Source organism: Pavona decussata, unplaced genomic scaffold (assembly GCF_977016875.1).
Source record: "Pavona decussata unplaced genomic scaffold, jaPavDecu1.1 SCAFFOLD_59, whole genome shotgun sequence".
Classification (NCBI taxonomy): domain Eukaryota; kingdom Metazoa; phylum Cnidaria; class Anthozoa; order Scleractinia; family Agariciidae; genus Pavona; species Pavona decussata.
The window spans coordinates 267,243-284,919 of NW_028145481.1; the positions used below are offsets into that span (position 1 = coordinate 267,243).

The 17,677-nt window shown below is 38.0% G+C and overlaps 1 protein-coding gene across 1 annotated transcript; it reads left to right on the forward strand.

Annotated features, from left to right (window-relative positions):
* The first annotated feature begins 7 nt into the window (after positions 1 to 7).
* On the forward strand, positions 8 to 17,677 carry LOC146479270 (RNA cytidine acetyltransferase-like). Its single transcript, XM_085110901.1, has 26 exons — positions 8 to 152; positions 600 to 691; positions 1,658 to 1,829; positions 2,402 to 2,524; positions 3,151 to 3,212; positions 3,710 to 3,824; positions 4,093 to 4,200; positions 4,762 to 4,895; positions 5,147 to 5,240; positions 6,224 to 6,322; positions 6,565 to 6,701; positions 7,409 to 7,681; positions 8,149 to 8,245; positions 9,798 to 9,914; positions 10,719 to 10,895; positions 11,365 to 11,615; positions 12,149 to 12,197; positions 12,886 to 12,982; positions 13,072 to 13,179; positions 13,913 to 14,026; positions 14,434 to 14,489; positions 14,887 to 14,937; positions 15,022 to 15,090; positions 15,568 to 15,666; positions 16,250 to 16,323; positions 16,850 to 17,677. Exons 1-26 carry the CDS (start codon positions 45 to 47, stop codon positions 17,022 to 17,024), a joined length of 3,051 nt encoding a protein of 1,016 aa, XP_084967027.1. The 5' UTR covers positions 8 to 44; the 3' UTR covers positions 17,025 to 17,677.

Genomic DNA, 17,677 nt, shown 5'->3' on the forward strand with positions numbered 1-17,677 from the left:
GCATACATGACGGTCTATTTGTAGCACGTGCATGTAAACTCAAAATGGTGCTAAAGAAGGTAGACAATCGCATTCGTGTTTTGATTGAAAATGGCGTCCAGACGAGACACAGGTCAATGTTTGTTATTGTGGGCGACAAAGGGAGAGATCAAGTAAGTCGTACATTTGAAATATGTTCTATTTCTGGTGGGATGTGTGCAGAATTCTATGTTTTATTAGCTTATTATACACATAGATCTTCAAACACAGCTGATGAAATTATTGTCATTCCGCTGAATCTTGCGATTAGTGTTTGCAAATGTATGTCAGTTGGAGTCGTAGATATACCACAAATAGGCGGTGTTAACAAAACTGAACCTAATCAGTAATGTTGTAACAAAAGACTCGCATTACATGCGCCATGTATTACCTTATAATTATTCTATTTAGCTATCATTCATGGAGAAAGCTCATTGTCCATTCTGCTGTGTAACGTTGGTGAATAAAATACTATACTTCTGTATTCTATATACATTAAGAGTCGATTAGATTGACTTAATTGATTAATTAAGCTATGTTAGCTGGACTCTTTGAGCTTATTGATCTTTTCCCCTTCTTAGGTTGTCATTCTTCATCATATGTTGTCCAAAGCAACAGTCAAAGCAAGACCAACAGTACTATGGTGCTACAAGAAAGAACTAGGATTTAGTAGGTATGTGTTTCAACACATCACTTGTAGAAGTACTTATTCTTGGGAATCACTTTTGAACTTTCGTAAGGGTTTGGCTTGAGGGGACTTACATGCATGGCTGGAGTGGCAAATGGTTTTTGAAAAACTGAGCATCTTGTAAAAATTTAGACAATTTTCACATGTCTCACAGCTGTCTTTATTTCAATTTTTTACAATACAACAACAGTAATCTTTATTTTCTTAATTTTTAACTATTTACTATTGGACTGGATGGCAGGTAGATAGTGCAAAGTCTTGGCGGCATGTCTATTTAAGTTTAATTACAAATTCTTTATTTCATATATATACATTGTAGGGCTAGATTGCAGAATACCCTGCCCACCAAATACCTTACTTGAAAAGCTGCTCCTGCAGTCGTGTTCTTTAATGCTGCTCCCGCAGTCCTGCAGTCATCGCGCTACACACGAATATACCTCGTTCTTTAATCCATGAACCGAAACAAGCACGTTACACATGAATATAACTCGTTTTTTAATCCATGAGCCGAAACAAGCTTAGATTTAAGTATCTATTGGCTCTGGGACTGCGGGACTGCGAGGCTGCGGGAGCACTCGTTTTACTCACTAATCATTTAAAGATTCATCGACTCTGGGACTGCTGTAAGATATTTAGTGGGCCTGGTATTCTGCAATCGCTCCCATTGTAGTAATTTATTTGGCAAGGCTAAGAAAGTATCTGACTTGGAGAAATAAAGTTAATTCTTGCTCTCACACAACGTGTCTCAAATTGACCGTTTGCCAACTCTTTACTGGTACATATAATACGGAAATACGGAAAGTTTTGTATCTTAGAAAGGAAAATGGGCTTTTGATAATTGAAGCAAAATTGTGTTGATACTTGAAAGAAAAAAGAAACTGTTTGTTGGTATTGCAAGTTTGCTTTTCATGTGTAGTAAGGAAACATGTGTTTATAATAATTATACTTTAGTCACAGAAAGAAAAGAATGAAGCAGCTGCAAAAGAAGATCAAAAGTGGTACCCTGGATCTAAAGAAAGATGATCCATTTGAGTTATTTGTCTCTGCTACCAATATCCGATACTGTTACTATGCTGAAACACACAAGATTCTTGGTAACACATATGGCATGTGTGTTCTTCAGGTAACAAAAAATCTGATTTAGTAAATTAATATACTTTTGCCCCGGCATCAACAATTCTGTTAAAAATTTACCACAAAAAAATTTGACCATAAGAAGTCCAAATGACTTACAGCAGGGTTTGCAAGCATTCTCGAGAAAATGTCATTAAACTCATTTTTCGTAGATCTATGTACTTAGTTCATACAGTTTGCTGTGTTGTGTGTTAGGTTTTTGTGCTGGTTTAATATTATCAAATGTTATTTTGTGCAAAGAAAGAAGACAGTATATGTGCAGCTATGTGGGCTTTTGATCAAAGCAGAAGGAAGAAAATATTGGCAAATGATATATAATATTACTGCACCATGGAAGAGTAAACTTCTAAGTAGGGTTTATCTAAGAAAGACAATTTGGTTATAATTGCCAACTCCAATAATAACAATATTTATCAAAATTTCTCTTTTAAAATTGATGATGAAACTAGTTATTGGTCAACTGAGGTGTACAATCATGTAAAACATGTCTTGTCCTCAATATTTTGTTTATGAGTGCTCATACAGTGTAGGTGTGTTGAATTTACTATTTTTCCCTTAAAGGACTTTGAAGCTCTCACACCCAATCTTTTGGCCAGAACAGTGGAGACAGTCGAGGGAGGAGGCTTGGTTGTCCTTCTTCTTAGGACAATGTCTTCTTTGAAGCAGCTTTATACAATGGCAATGGTTTGTATCTTAAATGGCATGCATTTTGTTTAATGCATACAGTCATATGTACATGTAGTGGTTAATGCAAACACAGTTTGGGATAAGTTTTTGTTAGTCTGAAGGTCAGCTGTCTCCTCCACCTAAACCTCGGGAGGCATGGGGGAGAGGGATGTGGGTAATGGCAAGATCAGAGATGACTGACATTTCAGACAAAACTTTTTGGGTGAACGCGAGTTGCAGCCGGGGCTATATAATATTTTGTGCTGTTCAGTTTTCATATATTCCTAGTGCTTTTATCAGCCTAGGGTTGATGAAATTGAAGTGGCAGTTATCATTTTATACGGTGCGCTTGTAGTTTGGGAAGTACAGATAAGTACAGTGTAGATTTGCCTGAAAACCATTATGGTTTTCATGTACAGCAATGCTTGTCTTATAATAACCTGAAACAAAGGGAAATAAAAATCAAACTTGTTTGAAAAGTTTTAAACCAGAAAAAATTTTGAAACACAGTTTTATATGCAAAGTTTAACCATTAAAATTATTATAATTATTATTAGTTTTAATAAACTCTTTGATAAACATTTTGTACTTGCTGGTAATTATATTAATTTGCAAATTGACAGTTTTCATTTTCTCTCTTTTAGGATGTGCATTCGAGATACAGAACAGAATCTCATCAAGATGTTGTTGGAAGATTTAATGAAAGGTAACCTATCTTGTCCCCAAATTACTTTTCTTACAAAACTACTGAGAGAAAAGATCAAAATATCAAGAAAATTACCTTGGGTGATCATATCCCTAATTCTCATTACCTCAGGGGTTTAATAAGCATTGATATTACAAGGAGAAACTTGATTTTACTTTACATTTTTTGTTAGTCTCCCCAATTAGTAGGGCACTTGTGCTCGGCTGTCCAGATTTGAGACTTAAATAAAGTTATTATTATTATTATTATTATTATTATTATTATTATTATTATTATTATTATTATTATTATTATTATTATTATTATTATTATTATTATTATTATGCTGATCACTGTTTGGGCTAAAAGGGTTAAAAAAATATAATATTGTAATATTTATATTATTATTTTGGTGCTGCTGTTAGTATCACATCATCAGCATCATCATTCTGTACTTGCAGCTTACTGAAATAAGTTTTTGCACATGCCAATTCTTCTGTTATTCCTTGTGTAAACAGATTCATTTTGTCACTGACATCTTGCAAGAACTGTATGGTGATCGATGATCAGCTGAACATTTTGCCAATTTCCTCACATACCCTGACGATTTCTGCGCTACCACCAAAATCAAAGGTAAACAGAATAATTTATAATTTATTACTATTTTTCTGGATGTGTTTGACTTTGATTGGACATTTGGAAGGTTGGAGGGTTGGTGGATCTGCAAATCAGAATAATATAATTCACAAGTCATAAGCCAGCCTCTTGTATTTTGTTCAGAAGGTATAAAATGCTAAATAGCTTGATTGAAGATTCTATTTTCATAACAGGATGGAACATCCATGCCATGCCATGCCCCTACATGTAGCCTCCAAATGAATCTTGTTTTTACTTCTCACAGGAAGAGTCCATGACAGCAAATGAAATTGAGCTAAAGAGTTTAAAAGAATCATTGCAGGACACGCAACCTGTAGGAGCCATAGTTACCTGTTGTCGCACCCTTGACCAGGTAAAAATTTTGTTTGACTCTTGCAGGTTATTGGTAGCCAAATTCTTTGCTTTTCCTTGGACATTGAATTTCATGTTGGTCAGCCCTTGTTTCCATATCTCAAACTGACCTTGGACATGAAGTGAAGCTAAGGTTAGCCCAAAATAACACTCCGGTAATAAAAATTTATTATAAGCCTAAATAGCACTCTGGTTAGCTTGAATTATTAATAGCTCTCTAGTTTAAGCCTAATTTAGGTAGCTTGCAGTTAGTCTTTTTATTTGACGTTAGGATATCTAGCCAAAAATATATAAGAAAACCCTGGCAGCCAGTACTCAGTGGTCTAGTGGTAAGGTTCCAGCTTGGTAATCTGATGACCCAGGTTCAACTCTTCTTGGGGACATCTCTTTTTCTAAGTAAAATTAAAAAAGAAGATAAGTGTGATTTGTATTTAAATATTATGTATGAAAATGTTTGAGATATGGAAACAAGTGTTTTCCGTTCTTGTTGATGCACAAGATGACGACAAAAAGTTACCAGTCTGGTGTGAGCTGACTTTCCTTTTGATTTATTTCCATCCAGGCCAAAGCTGTGCTCAAATTTGTGGAAGCAATATCAGAGAAGACATTGAGAAGCACTGTGACCCTAACTGCCGCTCGAGGGCGGGGAAAATCAGCTGCTTTGGGACTGGCACTAGCCTCTGCTGTTGCATTTGGGTAACTATTTGATTTAGCTATTAAACAGTTGATGGGTTAGAAGCATAACCAACCTACAGAGCATTTTCAATTAGCTCATTCTTTGATGTTTTGACTCAAATTTGCCAGTTATTGATGCATTTCAATTCGTCTTTTGTAAGTCAAAAGTGCATTGGCCTATTGTTAGTAAAGTTAATTGTTTCGTTTATTATTTGTCTGTTTTGTTAATATTGTCAATAAAACTAATTGTAATTTGCTGTTTCTTTTCATAGGTACTCAAACATGTTTGTCACTTCACCAAGCCCTGAAAATTTACACACACTGTTTGAGTTTGTGTTCAAAGGATTTGACGCATTGGAATTTCAGGTTTGTAATCTCAAAAAGTGTAACATCAAGAAAAGTCTCAACATCTTAGAGACAGATCTGATTAAAGGCCGTGAACTCTAAGCATAATCAATAGCTGTCCAATGTTGATTTTTAGTTCTAAGCAGGGCGGGGTGCAAGGGAGGTTACTCAGGTGTTTTATTGATGGGGAGGTGTGAATGACGCAAACTTGTTGACCCCTAAAAAGTACAATGGCTCAGAACATGGACCCAAAAAGTCCGTTTTTCTCCACTTCAAATTCCTGAGAATTCCAAGCGAATCAGTTTTGGCTGCCATTTGGTAAAAATTAAGTGTGCTCCAAGGGTTATCAGCGGAGTTTACATCGAAACAAACAGAGCCAAAAAAGAAGCGACCATCTTTGACAATGCCTAATTAGCATTATTCTTGACAATTTTTGCCTGTGGTATACAATTTATCCCCAAAGCATACCACCATTTTTTTAACTGGCACTTGGTATCCTTTGTGAATGAAAACAAAGAATGGCAGCAACTTGCAAGGAAAAAAAGTCTGCACTTGTATGATCCATGGAATTTTCACCAAAATGATGATCAAAATGGATGCTGTGTTTTGCGAATAAACAATTTTATTTGTAGGACACATGCAAAACATGGCCAGGCAAATTTGGGTGAACACCAAAAAGGGTTATTTTCTAGGTCAGTTCTTCAATGTCAGATTCTAACTAATGTAGTAGACTTTTAATTTTTAAATGATCAGACTTCTTCATCTGCAATGCAGTCATCATTGGCCATCACTTATAATTATTGTGACCATCTACCCGGCAAAACTACTGTGTATTAATACGTGTAGCTAATACAAAAAGTGAAAAAAGTGAAAATTTATGTCTATTCGATTCACTGAGCCCAAGGAGGCAGTTAGTGGAAGTGGTTAATATCAATAATATTTTTATCTATTTACTATTTATTTTACGGATATCATATTACTCCTGGTAATTTTTCACTTTGTAGGAACATCTGGATTATGAGCTGGTGCAGTCAACTAACCCTGAATTTAACAAAGCAGTTGTAAGAGTGAATATTTTCAGAGAACACAGACAAACAATTCAGGTAAAAGTTCATACAAAATTATCACATAGCTTTGCTCAGATCTGGATTTTATCTTGCTTCCCAATTGACCTCAGGTTTATAGACACATTGAGTTACAGCCAAAGCCTGCTTCAAATCATATTGAAAGCCCTGAGTTTCTAATATTTATTGATCTGCGTAATTATAATTAATTTATTTTAATATAAATAACGATTGTTGATAACAATTCCTGAACCTTACAGTAGTATTAATTTTTCCTTTAGTACATTCACCCATCTGATGCCCACAAACTTGGTCAGGCAGAGTTGGTGGTGATTGATGAAGCTGCTGCGATTCCTCTGCCACTTGTCAAAGATCTCATGGGACCATACCTTGTCTTTCTTTCCTCGACTGTCAACGGGTAAGGCTGAAAAGTACAGTGTACCAGTTTTTCTTTTAAATTTTTTGACTGGGATTTTTACCCCTCCTATCCCAGATGGTTGATTAATGTTGTCCATTAAAGTACTACCTGACTGGAGAGAGACCATGACAAGCAACATGTCTTCAGTAACAGCACCCCTACATGATGGCTTGAACAAGGACTGAAGACACTACACTACAATGTTAACAATCCCATTTCCACATTCCCTTTGTTTTGTTTAAGTGCATCTAACCCCCAATTTTTTTTTCTGTTAAATAAATCTTTGCACCTGTTCGAAACATATTGCGCAATTTGGTGCCTTTTTAAACCAAAACTTGACTTTTTATGGGCTGTAAAAGTTACGAAATCTAGCCATCATCTGTCCCATGACCGACCTAGTAAGGGGCATGGGTCTATTCCTTACTTGACATCACAAACTGATTTGCATTGTATTAAGCCTTTGTGAAAATGCATGCAAAGCAGTTTGTGACGTCATGTAAGGAATAGACCCATGCCCCTTACCAGCTCAGTCATGGGACAGATGATGGCTAGATTTCGTAACTTTTACAGCCTATAAAAGTCTTGATTTGGTTGAAAAAAGGTGCAAAAAGGCTCAATGCATTTTGAACAGGTGCAAAGATTTATTAAAGTGAAAAAAAATTTGGGGGTTAGGTGCACTTTAAAAATGGTGCTCTATTCCTGACCAGGTATGAAGGAACTGGCCGATCACTTTCCCTCAAACTCATCCAACAACTGAGAGAACAGAGCACATCACTAGGTTCATCATTATCATCATCAGCCAACAAAGGAAGCAGTTCCACCCCTCTTGGTCGCACTCTTCATGAGATAGCACTGAATGAGTCAATACGTTATGCTCCAGGAGATGAGATTGAGAGATGGCTGAATCACCTGCTTTGTTTGGATGCTACTGTGGTGCAGAAACTCACCTCTGGATGCCCACTGCCTGAAAACTGTGATTTGTATCCTTTGGGTAAAAATGATTGAAAAATGAATACTGCCACAGGAAGGTAAGAATCAGTAACTTTCATCTGATAGGTCACACTTAAGAATTTTGTCCACAGACAAAAAGCATAAAATGACCTTGTACATGTACAGCATAATAAACAGCACCTAAGGAAAGTACTGCTCAGTACCTTTCATTTGAATGGTCACACTTTAGTATTTCATCCACAGACTGAAAAGTTAGAACCACCTTGTACAGCATAATAAACAGCACCACAGGAAAGTACTGCCCAGTAACTTTCATTTGAATGGTCACACTTTAGGATTTCATTCACTAATTAAATCAAAGTTTTAATCACCGTGTACAGCATAACAATCTGTGAAGGAGCAACAGAGGAAGGTACTGCTTAATAGCTTTCGTTTGAATTGAGTTACAGAATGCTATATCAAAATAAATGTACATCATCTTAACTGCATTTCTCAGATATTACGTCAACCGTGACACACTCTTCTCATACCACAAAGCATCTGAAGTTTTCTTACAAAGACTGATGGCACTTTACGTGGCTTCCCATTACAAGGTAATCAGTGTGCAATGCTAAAGTAATTTTTACAAAAGAATGGGGAATTGTATATCTGCATGAAGCTATTAGGAAATTATGCGTGATCTTTCGCCTCCAGGAGACATGTTGCTGTATGGGCTGCATCATCAACCATGCGGCAGGAATGCACCTTGGCTTCATTTCTAAGGTTCTGGAAACCATTGCTAAAAGTATATATATATGATCCAACTTGCTCAACGTTAAGTCATAGTGAATCAAACAGAGTAACTGCATAAAGTAAACAAATATTGTCTGAAGACTACTGCACAGACTGATCAAACATTTGTAAAAGTGTTGTAGCAATACCTTATTTACTCACTGGTTCTGATTTATGTTAAGTTTATCACACATGCAAGACTTACTCCACGTTTTGTTTAAATTAACAAGTGGATAAGGGGATTTGTTTCTAAAGAGACTGTGGTGCTGCATTGGTGGGGAACTTGAAGAGACAAATGTTTGGTTTATCAACAGAGTTGATAACTTAAGATAAATTGACCATCGTAAAGAGATTCAAGTGCACTTGAATCATATCTTTAAATAAAGTTTTACAACATATTGTAAAACGCAGTTAATGGAGCGTGACACTCTTAAGCTCAGTTGTTACTGTGTCAGCAGTTAGCATTACGTAATGCAAATTGGTCATGGATGTACTTTTACTCTTCTTGTACAATACCTATTCTTCTAGCATGTTGCAATACCGTCTGTTACATTTATATCCTTCGTTTTGTATGGCTGAAAGGTATAAATACTTCTATTCATGTCTCGTTCAGCGCTGCGTGAATCTCTTGTATTCGATAGTACTTTACTTGCCATTGGCTAAGTCCAAGACATATGTCTAACTATAAAAGGTCTAGTAAAAGTCCGAGTATCACTCGCTTGCTGTATTACCTACTGTAAGGCCTACCTTTAGTGTCTCAATTTTGTAATTCCCACCCTTCCCTCCCTTTGGAGGTTTGGTTGTTGTTTTTTCCAATAAATTTGGGTTCACCTCTCAGGTTCGCGTTCGGTTAAGTCTCGCAGCGACTTCCCCAAGCTTTGTGTTTTTAGGCTATTTTTAGCTCTATAACCTTGAAGCTCGTTATATGCTTTTATCCAGCGCATGCCGGTGGAGTCGGCTCGTAGCGCTGCGGAATATTAGGCTTGAGCTGGTTTTAAAAAATGCCAATACTCTTTGCACTATGCTGGCCGGAGGTTTCAGTTTGTAGTGCCGTGGATAGTTAGGCTATTAGATTGTTTTAGTTTTGGACCTGCCTACAACTTGTCCGATCCAGCGCTGGTCATTAATACAGTTAATAGCGCTGGGGAGATAAGTAAGGCTTTATGCTCATGCTATGGGAGTCGTCTGTCACGCCGTTCGCGGAGCGGTGTTCCCCCTTTACACCAAATATCACATTATTATTTGTCTGTTGAGATCTCTAGTTAACTTTATGGTAATAGGAACTGCGACATTAATTAGCTTTAATTTAATGATTGTTTTTGCTGTAACTAAACAAAAGGGTTTATATGTTGGTGTTTTTTTTTTTTTCATCAGAACACACCAAATGACCTTCAACTGTTATCTGATGCTCCAGCACATCACATCTTTTGTCTCCTGGGGCCTGTTGATCCAGCACAGAACACCTTACCTGAAGTCTACTGTGTCCTGCAGGTATTTTATTACTCTGTTAGTGCACATTTACTCAATAATGTGATCATGATGACCATCGCAGCATTGATGGTGGCAACCATAATGCATTGGTAGTATGGTGCGAGTGGCATTCTAAGGAATAATGATAGCTTCAGTTGTGACAATAGTGACAGTGGTGGTTTGTGATGATGATGATGATGATGATGATGGTGATGATGGTGGTGATCCTGAAGGTGATAATGACAACAATAATAATGACACTAGGGAGTTTAAGAAGCTACTACGGCAACAGCAACGAGAACGTCACAAAACAATAGAATTTAATAAGAAAAACAACTTTTCTTAAGGCCCTGCATGCATGTCTTGAATTTTGTCACATTTCTTTGCTTCGGCCAGATGACAATGTGAAATGACGAAATTCAAGGTTTTGTGGAGAACGTGAACACATGATGGTAAATTGTCCATTCTCTGTCTCAACTTGAATGCAGTTCCCACCTGTTCTGTTGCTGGGTAGTTCGGCCACATTGTACAAGTTGAACGAATTGGAATAATCGCCAAGTGGTACAAATAATGCCAAGTTATATTTTCAAGCGACGTTTTCGTTGGCTTTGCTGTCATGGTTTCTTAAAGTCTTTAATGATAATGGAGGTGACAGTGATGGTGATGATGATGATGATGATGATGATGATGATGACGATGACGGCGATGATAATGATGATGATGATGATGATGACAGAAGCAATGTTGGAGATGATGATGGTTATGAAAACAATGACTAAATTTGCTAATTCTCTGTTTTTTTTCCGTCTTTTGCTTTCTTAACAGGTGTGTTTAGAAGGTGACATTTCAAAATCTTCCATCATGAACAGCCTGTCACGAGGAAAGAGAGCCTCTGGTGATTTAATACCTTGGACAGTGTCACAGCAGTTTAATGATCATGACTTTGCAGGATTGTCTGGTGGAAGAATTGTTCGAATTGCAACACATCCAGACTTCCAAGGGGTAGGAATCGTGAGGAAATCTTCTTCGCCTTGTCTTTAAGAGTGCCACCTAGCTATTTTGATGATTATAAATGTATCTTCAAACTAAAAGTCCGTGATAACTTGTAGCGCATAATAGGGTTCGTTTTAGAATGTTTTACACAAGTCAAAAGTTATTCGTCCCTTTCACAGCGTAATAAACAGTGCCACAGTAGAGTGCTGTACAACAGGATCCAGTAGAATGGTCACATGTTGGATTTCATTTATGGCTACAGGCCTAGAAGTTAGAATAAACAGCACCACAAGAAAGTCCTGCTCAGTAGCTTTCATTTGAATGGTCACACTTTAGGATTTCATCCACAGACTCAAAAGTTAGATCCACCTTGTACAGCATAATAAACAGCACCACAGTACTGCCCAGTAGCGTTCATTTGAATGGTCACATTCAATATTTAACGATCTGATTACCACTCTTTTAATTTGAACAATAGATGGGTTATGGCAGGCGAGCTATGAACCTCCTTATTCAGTATTATGAAGGAAAAATCCCCAGTTTGGCGGAGGAAGGCAAAGAGGAGAAACAAATTGCAACATTAACTGAAGATGAAGAAGTCGGTTTATTGGAAGAAGCAATTTCTCCCAAAAGTAACCTTCCCCCTCTGTTGTTAAAACTGAACGAGAGACCTGCGGAGCAACTGGATTATCTCGGTGTGTCGTACGGGTTGACGGGACAACTACTCAGGTATACAAATGTGCATAGTATGTGTTTATGAGATTATTCTAAAGTCGGGATAATTCTGAAAAATAAACACACCAAATAGCTAGCGTTTCGATTCCTTTGGGAGTATTGTTGTTGTCAAACGAATTAAATTTCTGCCGCCTTTGGGAACGTTTTTAGTTGACGACAGAACAAACAATTGTGTTCTTTTGGATGTTTGGTTAATTTTTTTTCTTTACGGTCGCCAATTTACCTTTAGTTATCAACTCTGTTGGTAAACCAAACATTCGTTTCTACTCCTCACTGACCCAACACTAGTTTCTTTAGAAACAAACGCCTTATCCGTTTGTTCTTTTAGGTTTTCTTAGAACAGGTTGAATATTTGTGTTCTTTTGGAAAAGTTTTTGGTTGACTTGGAACTGAAAGAGTTGTGTTCGAACAATAAACGGCAACGGTTTAGATATCAATGTGATTGACATGAATTTTTTTTTAAATGTTCTTAATTTTGTTGGATTGTGTTCATTCGATATTCTCGTTTTCGTACTTTTTTCTGTTAGATTTTGGAAGAAATCTAATTTTGTTCCAGTCTACTTGCGGCAAACTCCGGTAGGTAGAGGTTTTTTATTTGTACTTTTCGGCTATAAATGACATTGATTTATTTATTACACCCATTTTGCAATCACTGGTATGCCTGCAATCAGACTCGCTCTCAACAGAGCGATTTATTCACTAATCGCACATTAATTTTTAGGCCATCTAAATGAAAATGTGAAATGTGAAAGTGGATGAATAAATATTAATATTGTCAAAAAACTGTGTGATTTCAAAATGGGTGTAATAAAGTGTTAATTAAACTTCGTGTCGTGCACGTTTGGTCTGAAATCATACTTGTGATTTCAAATCAAACTCGCGCTGCGCGCTCGTTCGATTTTGAAATCACGCGTATGATTTCAGACCGAATTGCACTCCTCTCAGTTCAATTATCATTATTAATTTTCCGAAGTGAGGTAATTTAGCATACGAGCGCGCTCTAACTGAGTCTCCCATCACAGGGAAGACGTTCTGCAGATGTAAATATGTTACGGACTGCTCATATCTATCTGCATGTTGACAGTCGCTAGAGTGCGGGCGGTCTCTCTTTTGCTCGAAAATCCGCGGGAAGAACACAAAAATCTTTGCCGCTCGCCCCTCGAATATCGTGCTTGCTCAGTTTTTTGCATTCTCCCCAGCAGATTTTCGAGCAAAAGAAAGGCTACTCGCAGTCTAGCAGTCACACGTTAATCTTTTCTTGTAGAATGACTTGACTGGTGAACATTCTTGTATAATGCTGAGACTCCTCAACGATTCAGAAGAAGATGTCAGTGGAAACTGGCTATCAGCGTATATGGCGGGTAAGTAGAAGACAAAATCAGAAGTGGAGATAGTTTTTCATCTCTCGCAGGACGTTTTCATCTGATTCATTTTGTTTTCCTTATCATAGATTTCCGCAGACGGTTCCTTTCGCTCCTTTCCTACCAGTTTCACAGATTTTATCCATCACTTGCGCTGAGTATTCTGAAGTGTAAAGGTGTCAAAGAAGACAAAATAAGTATGTTCTTCTCTTCCCTTCTCTTTGCGTTGTACATTATTAGGGTTTCTACGGTCAGGGAAAAGTAGAACTTTTTCAAGTTCATGGAAAAGTCGGGAGTTCTGTATCAAGTCAGGGAAATAGTAAATTCTCACACATTTGTCTGCCACACAAGAATGCAACAGCATTTATTGACAACTCAACAACTCCATAAAGATTACAGACTCGCTGACAGACTGGCATGGGGCTGGGAGGGTGGGGAAACTGTTGCTTCTTATGGCAAGAAAAGAAAAACTGAATCACATGACCAAATGTGACATCTGATATCCTGACTCGTATCCAGTCCCCCATTCAGTGTGTGAGAACTTCATTTCTTGCCTCAGCCTCTTTCGGAAGCTCAGCCGGCAAGAAAAACATTTCTACCTCAAAGTTAGTGAAGAGTCAGGCGATCATGTTTATTTTGGCCAGCCACCAGGTTTGTGAAAGGGTTTACTCGTTGGCGAAGGTAATATTGTTTCATAAGACATTTACGAAGGAATTGGAATTCTGTGACTTTGTTGCTGGCTTTATTGGCAGAGAAATTGTCTGCTATGGACCTTGAAAATTGGTTTGAAGTTAATGAAAAGTCAGGGACGTTTTATTATCATGATAAGTGGCAACCCTGAGTATGTCTTCACAGATAAAAGTGACGCTATTTCCTCTTCATCTCAGTAACACAATACATAGAATTTAACCAATCTTCTCCTTTCCTAAGGTTTAACAAAGGCAGACTTAGAAGCAGTTCTTACAACGTACGATATCAAAAGGCTGGATCTTTATTCACGAAACATGGTGGACTACCATCTTATCACCGATTTGCTTCCAGCAGGTAAGATACGGAGAATTCATAGTATTCTGCAGAATGTCACCAAAGGAATGCTTTCTGTATAACGAGATTCTCTTTACCGTAATTCGTACAAAACTGGTGAAGACCATACCCTGCCATAGGCCAAAGCGTTCAAGGTACATGTATACCCAACAGCAGCAAAAACGGTATCATGTTCAAAACCAAAGTTATTCCACTCTGGGGGTGGATGAGTGGCTGAATATTGGAGTAGAGGGGGGTTAACGTTATCCCTGCTTTAATTGCATGCAAAATACGAATCGGATGTTTCGAAGTTAGTCAAAAAGTAAGGGGGGAGGGGTGAGGCTAAAACACGGACAAGTGAGAGGAGAGAGGGTTGTACGCTTGTATTTTCAAACTGATGGTCCTAGTGCTGTGTTTCTGTTCCACAGTTTCAAGGCTATTTTTTCTTCAGAAGATGGACTTTGACCTTTCTGCAGTACAGTTAGTACGTACACTAAAGACGCTGTTACACTTGGCAATTTGTCTTGCAACTAAGTCTTGTCTCGCAATTTCGTTGCGCCGTTGCAACTCAAGTTGGACAAAATGTTGTGTAGTGTAACATACTCTGAAATGAACTTGTCTCGCAATGTTTTTGTTGCAATCAACAAAATCATTGCGAGACATGCTCATTTCAGAGCATGTTATACCAGGCAACGATTCGTACAAATTGTGTTGCAACAAAATGGCGAGGCATGGTGAAAAAAAAATTGCCTTGTGCAACAGCACCTTAAATCCTACTTCACTTTTCGTAAACTCTTGGTACTCCAAGCCTGACAGTTTGATTTGCCCAACTTCAGCTGTAGTGTGACACTAGCTATCTAATGAACTCTTTTTTTCAACAGGCAATTCTTCTTGGTCTGGGACTTCAACACAAGACTATAGAAACCCTGGAGGTACTCATGCCTTCTCTTGATAAGACATATATTTCTGTGGATACAACGTGTTACTTTCATTCTGTGTTTTGTTTTCTCTTTTAGAAAGAATTAGAACTTCCTTCTTCTCAGTTGCTTGGCTTGTTCAACAGGACAATAAGGAAAGTTGTGCAGGTAAATCAAGTCGTGATGTTCTGGGGTTGAAGGGGAAGAGGCTGCCCCGCATATTATTTGTATCTCTTACGTGCAACTCCACAACATTTTGCCTGCAAGTCTGAAATAGGTAAACGATTTTTCTTCCATTTTGGCCAAGAGCTTGACTACTTCTGTGGATACAGCGTGCTTTGTCTCGCATTTTGTTTTCGTTTTTTTTTTTTTTTTCATTTTGAAGTTTTTTTTTTCTCACACGTTTTCGTCGAGTGATCCAATTGGCCAAGCGTCTCCCAAGCTACCTCGCCGCTGAGAGAATATACATGTTTACATACGAGAATACATTGGGAGGTTAACCTTAGAGGGAGGAATTCGCTAGCGACAACGAAACCAACACATAAGAAATACTTAATGTTGGACTGAAGGACTTCAAGAATTTTGTTGGTGCTGTATGACATTATATACACTAACTTAACCTAACCTGACCTTCTTTGGTTTTAGTGTTTTAACTCTGTTCTCGAATCATCGTATGACAGCCAAGTAACCAAAGGAAAGGAAGTGGCAATGGAGCCATTAGCACAGGGACTCCAACAAGATTTGGTTAGTTATCGCTTTATCATTTTGTCGCAGCAGCCCAGTTGTCGGGGACAAAAGGCTGTACATGAAATGAATATTGATGTCTCGCACTAATTGTATTTTCAACACTCAGATTTGATGGCTAGCGCTTCGCATGGTGGTATTTGTTTTTAAGAAGTTTCGGGAGCAGGGATGGCGCAGTGCTGAGAGCACTCGCCTCCCACCAATGTAGCCGGGGTTCGATTCCCGGACTCGGCGGCGTCATATGTGGGTTGAGTTTGTTGTTGGTTATCGTCTTTGCTCCCAGAGGTTTTTCTCCGGGTACTCCGGTTTAACCCTTCTCCTCAAAAACTAACTTTTCTAAAAAAAAATTCGATCTGGAGAGAGTCCCCAATTAGAGCTCTGCGCTAAATACATTGACACTTGAATAAAGTGATGTATTTTATTTTAACTTGCTATTTCACCCACTAGATGTGTGAAATGAGGGAGTTACGAAGCCTTTTGTGGAAGAATTTCTTGTTGAAGACCGTTTCTTGTGACATAGCCACGATAACCACAAATTTTCTTTAATGTTAACTGATATGTTTATATATTTTTCAAACTTCAGGAAGAAGCGGCCAAGGAGATGAAAGAAAAGCAAAAGAAAGAACTGGAAAAACTGAAACATCTTGATCTCAGCGAGTAGGTTCACCAAAGGTTGTCTGCAAAATAGTTTACAGCTAACGAATATTATAAGAAGCGGATTTGGGGCAAGCGATTTTATCAATTAAGTTTTCTCTTTTAAGATATCGAAAAAGAACTTGTATTATCTCACCTTTGATGCTTCAGACGAGTATCGACAGATACGTCTTAGTTTAATTTGTAACCTGTTTTTGTTTTTTAATTGGCTGGTTCATCTGTAAACATAAGGGAGCTTTAGTAACGATGACGACAACGAGAACGTCATAAAAGCAACAGGCAAAAAATAGCTGAATTGGGGCCAACAGCCTTTGCATGTAACTTGAATCATTTTGGTGATGTCAATTAAAACACATACATTTAGAAACAACATCAATATAACCAGCTGGGAGAACGGGATTACGGTAAAATGTTATTCATGAAAGCGCTATTTGTCTAGAATGTTCCAACGTTTCTGTAATACCGCTTTCACCGGGCACAACAACAACAACGAAAACTGTCAAGCTCACGTTTGTTGTTTCCTCGTCAGGTTCGCCATATCGGGAAAAGATGAAGATTGGCAAGAGGCTCTGAACAGCAGCAAGAGCAAAGTGAATGTGATAAGTGTGACAAGCGCAAAGCGAAAAGGAGGAAACCCGGCTGAAGAACAGACCAAATCACACAAGAAACAAAAGAAATCGAAGCACAAACACAAAACGGGTTGACCTTAACGTCAGTTTATATCTCGAGCGGCTGGGCTGTTCAAACGAACCTTGCTCCTCTCAGAGTTTAGAACCCAAGCAGCCTGAATGCAATAAGTGTAACAAATACAAGGCGGAGAAAACAGTGGCCTAAAAAACGCTTGCAGACTTGGTCAAAAAAGTCCAAAACCAAATACAAAACTTGGTTATTTTTCAGTAGTGTAGCAGCTCTTGTAAGCTTGTAATTGTTCTAATTGCACAGCAGCTGGTATTGTTTTTAGGGCTGGGAGTATTATTCTGTTGTTTGCGCTGTTATTTTCGAGAAGGGTTGCGGGCCAGTCACGTGAGACCTTAGGAGAGTTGCTTCATCGCCCTTATTTTTTGTCTCATTAAAAGTATTCGTCTCTGTGAACAGTGAAAATAATTAAATGTGTTTTGTCACTGCGACAAGCAAGAATGGAAATGCATACTTCACACCATCATAGAAGAGGCAAAAGAAGAACGAATACAAGCGTGAGAGTCGGCAGCTGGTCTGCACCGCTCGCTCACAGACAGTTTCGCTTGTCTCTTCCGTTAGAACTAGTTGTATTTAGCACGGCTATGGTAGCGATCTCTTGTCGATGCTCTGGAATGTCTTTGTAGAAGATAATTCATCAATAAAATCAGTATTCAGTGTA